This window comes from Pteropus vampyrus, unplaced genomic scaffold (genome assembly GCF_000151845.1).
Source record: "Pteropus vampyrus isolate Shadow unplaced genomic scaffold, Pvam_2.0 Scaffold7, whole genome shotgun sequence".
Taxonomy (NCBI): Eukaryota; Metazoa; Chordata; class Mammalia; order Chiroptera; family Pteropodidae; genus Pteropus; species Pteropus vampyrus.
Window position 1 is genome coordinate 11,681,201 of NW_011888788.1, and position 1,800 is coordinate 11,683,000.

The following is a 1,800-nucleotide window of genomic DNA, read 5'->3' on the forward strand; positions in this document are numbered from 1 at the left end:
GAGAACTCTTCCAAGTAGCCCAACTGGAAGCATCTATCCCTCCTCAGACACCTGTTGTAATGGCACTGACTACTCTCTACCATATGTTCAAATTTATTGGCCTGTCTTCGTTTCCTTACTAATGATAACTTTACGGACAACTGCTTAAGAGTCTGATTCATCTTGGTGTTTTCTACTTCCCCAAACACAAAGCCTTGCATGCAGTAGGTTACCAATGAGTGTTTGCCAGATGGACTAATGGATATATGGGTAACAGGGAAAAAGATCTTAGATTCTTTCTTTATCTTTCCTTAGAAACTGTAGAGATTCTTTTTCATCCCACTCTGAGATTCCAGATAGGCTGTTGTCATAGGGATTTTAGATGGTTTTGGAAATATCAATTCTGTTTAAATACATTAAGTCCAAGGAAGAATCTCTGAAGGGTATTCTTTAAAACATTTTGATAATCATTTAGTTAGAAAATCATGTTTCTAAGAAATGAGTATTCTTCCTCCCAAAATTGCATTCATAGTAAGAATGAAAGAACTATATTGTAGAGAAAATCACTAATGTTTCTAACATATTTGAATGGAAGAAAATATATTTCCTTAAAAGTTGACTATGACCATCAAGAATTACTTTTCTAAAACCTCAAGTTAAATGCATTTTCCATTTCCACTGACCAATATATCTCTAATCATTATTTATAATTAACAGTAAGATAAGTACCATATTGAATAAATTTGGCTCAACGTTACTAAATTATAAAACATTCAGAAAGAAGTTGCAAAACTTTACTGAGTCCCCATTGTTTTCAAACCATCATATACATAATAAATGTCCTACTATGTAGGCGTGACATATGAAATAACAGGAATTTAATTCAGTGAAAATATCTTTATTGATTCTAGTGTATAAAATTAATTACATTAGGTACCAGGGGATACTGAGGAACATAAGATGTGGTCTTTATCTTTGCCTAATTTATGATCTAGAGATGAATGTATGGAAAAGAGATATGCTAACAAATAGTAGACTGTGGGATTTGATAGTAATAATAGCTAACATTTAGCACTTAGAACTGTTTCAGAACTGCCCTACTGCTTTATATGGCATTATCTCATTTAATCCTTACAACTCTATGTAGGAGGCAATATTTTTATCCCAATTTATAGCTGATGAACCTGAAACTCAGGAAGGTTAGGTAACTTTTCCAAGATGCTTAGTAAATGATTGGGTGGAGGAGTGGTATGCAGATCTAAACCCAAAGGTCCTTAAAATTCATACTCAGAAGGGAGTAAAAATTAGATGCACTAAAGATAATACTATTTATTCAAATTTGGGTTGAGCAGATGTTATGATACTTTAACCTGGCCTTGAAAGATGAGTGTGAATAGAGATGGAAAAGGACATTGCTTCCAGGACTGAGGCAAGTAGAGGAGGATAAAGGACCCCTTGAGAAAATAGAGACGAGTGAAGAGTTGTCATGCATGTAGGTGATAGCATGAGTGGAACAGGGTTGATGAAGCTGAGAAAAATGGTTGGAGACAAATATGTTGGCATTGAGTGTGACCCAAAAGAGTCTAGATTTTTCTTATTAGGCAGAGTGGAGTCACCACTCTGAAAGATTGTGAACCAGATCAGAACAGTATCTTAAAACTGATTTGGCAGCTACATGTAAAAGGAGTTGGTGTAGGAAGAAGAGAGGACCAGTTACAAAACCAAAATATAGGTAAAGTAAATGGCACTGATAGTCAGAATTTGGGTTGTAATATGTGAGTAGATAGGAGGAAACATGGAAACAGGATTTAGCACTGTCTG

The 1,800-nt window shown here is 34.9% G+C and overlaps 1 protein-coding gene across 1 annotated transcript in view; it reads left to right on the forward strand.

Annotated features, from left to right (window-relative positions):
- The window catches only part of MACROD2 (MACRO domain containing 2), a 1,889,795-nt gene that overhangs the window by 1,738,058 nt on the left and 149,937 nt on the right, over positions 1 to 1,800 (forward strand). Inside the window, exon 11 of the mRNA XM_023536764.1 lies at positions 1,508 to 1,519. Coding sequence (XP_023392532.1) covers positions 1,508 to 1,519 — 12 coding nt within the window. The remainder of the gene's footprint in view (positions 1 to 1,507; positions 1,520 to 1,800) is intronic.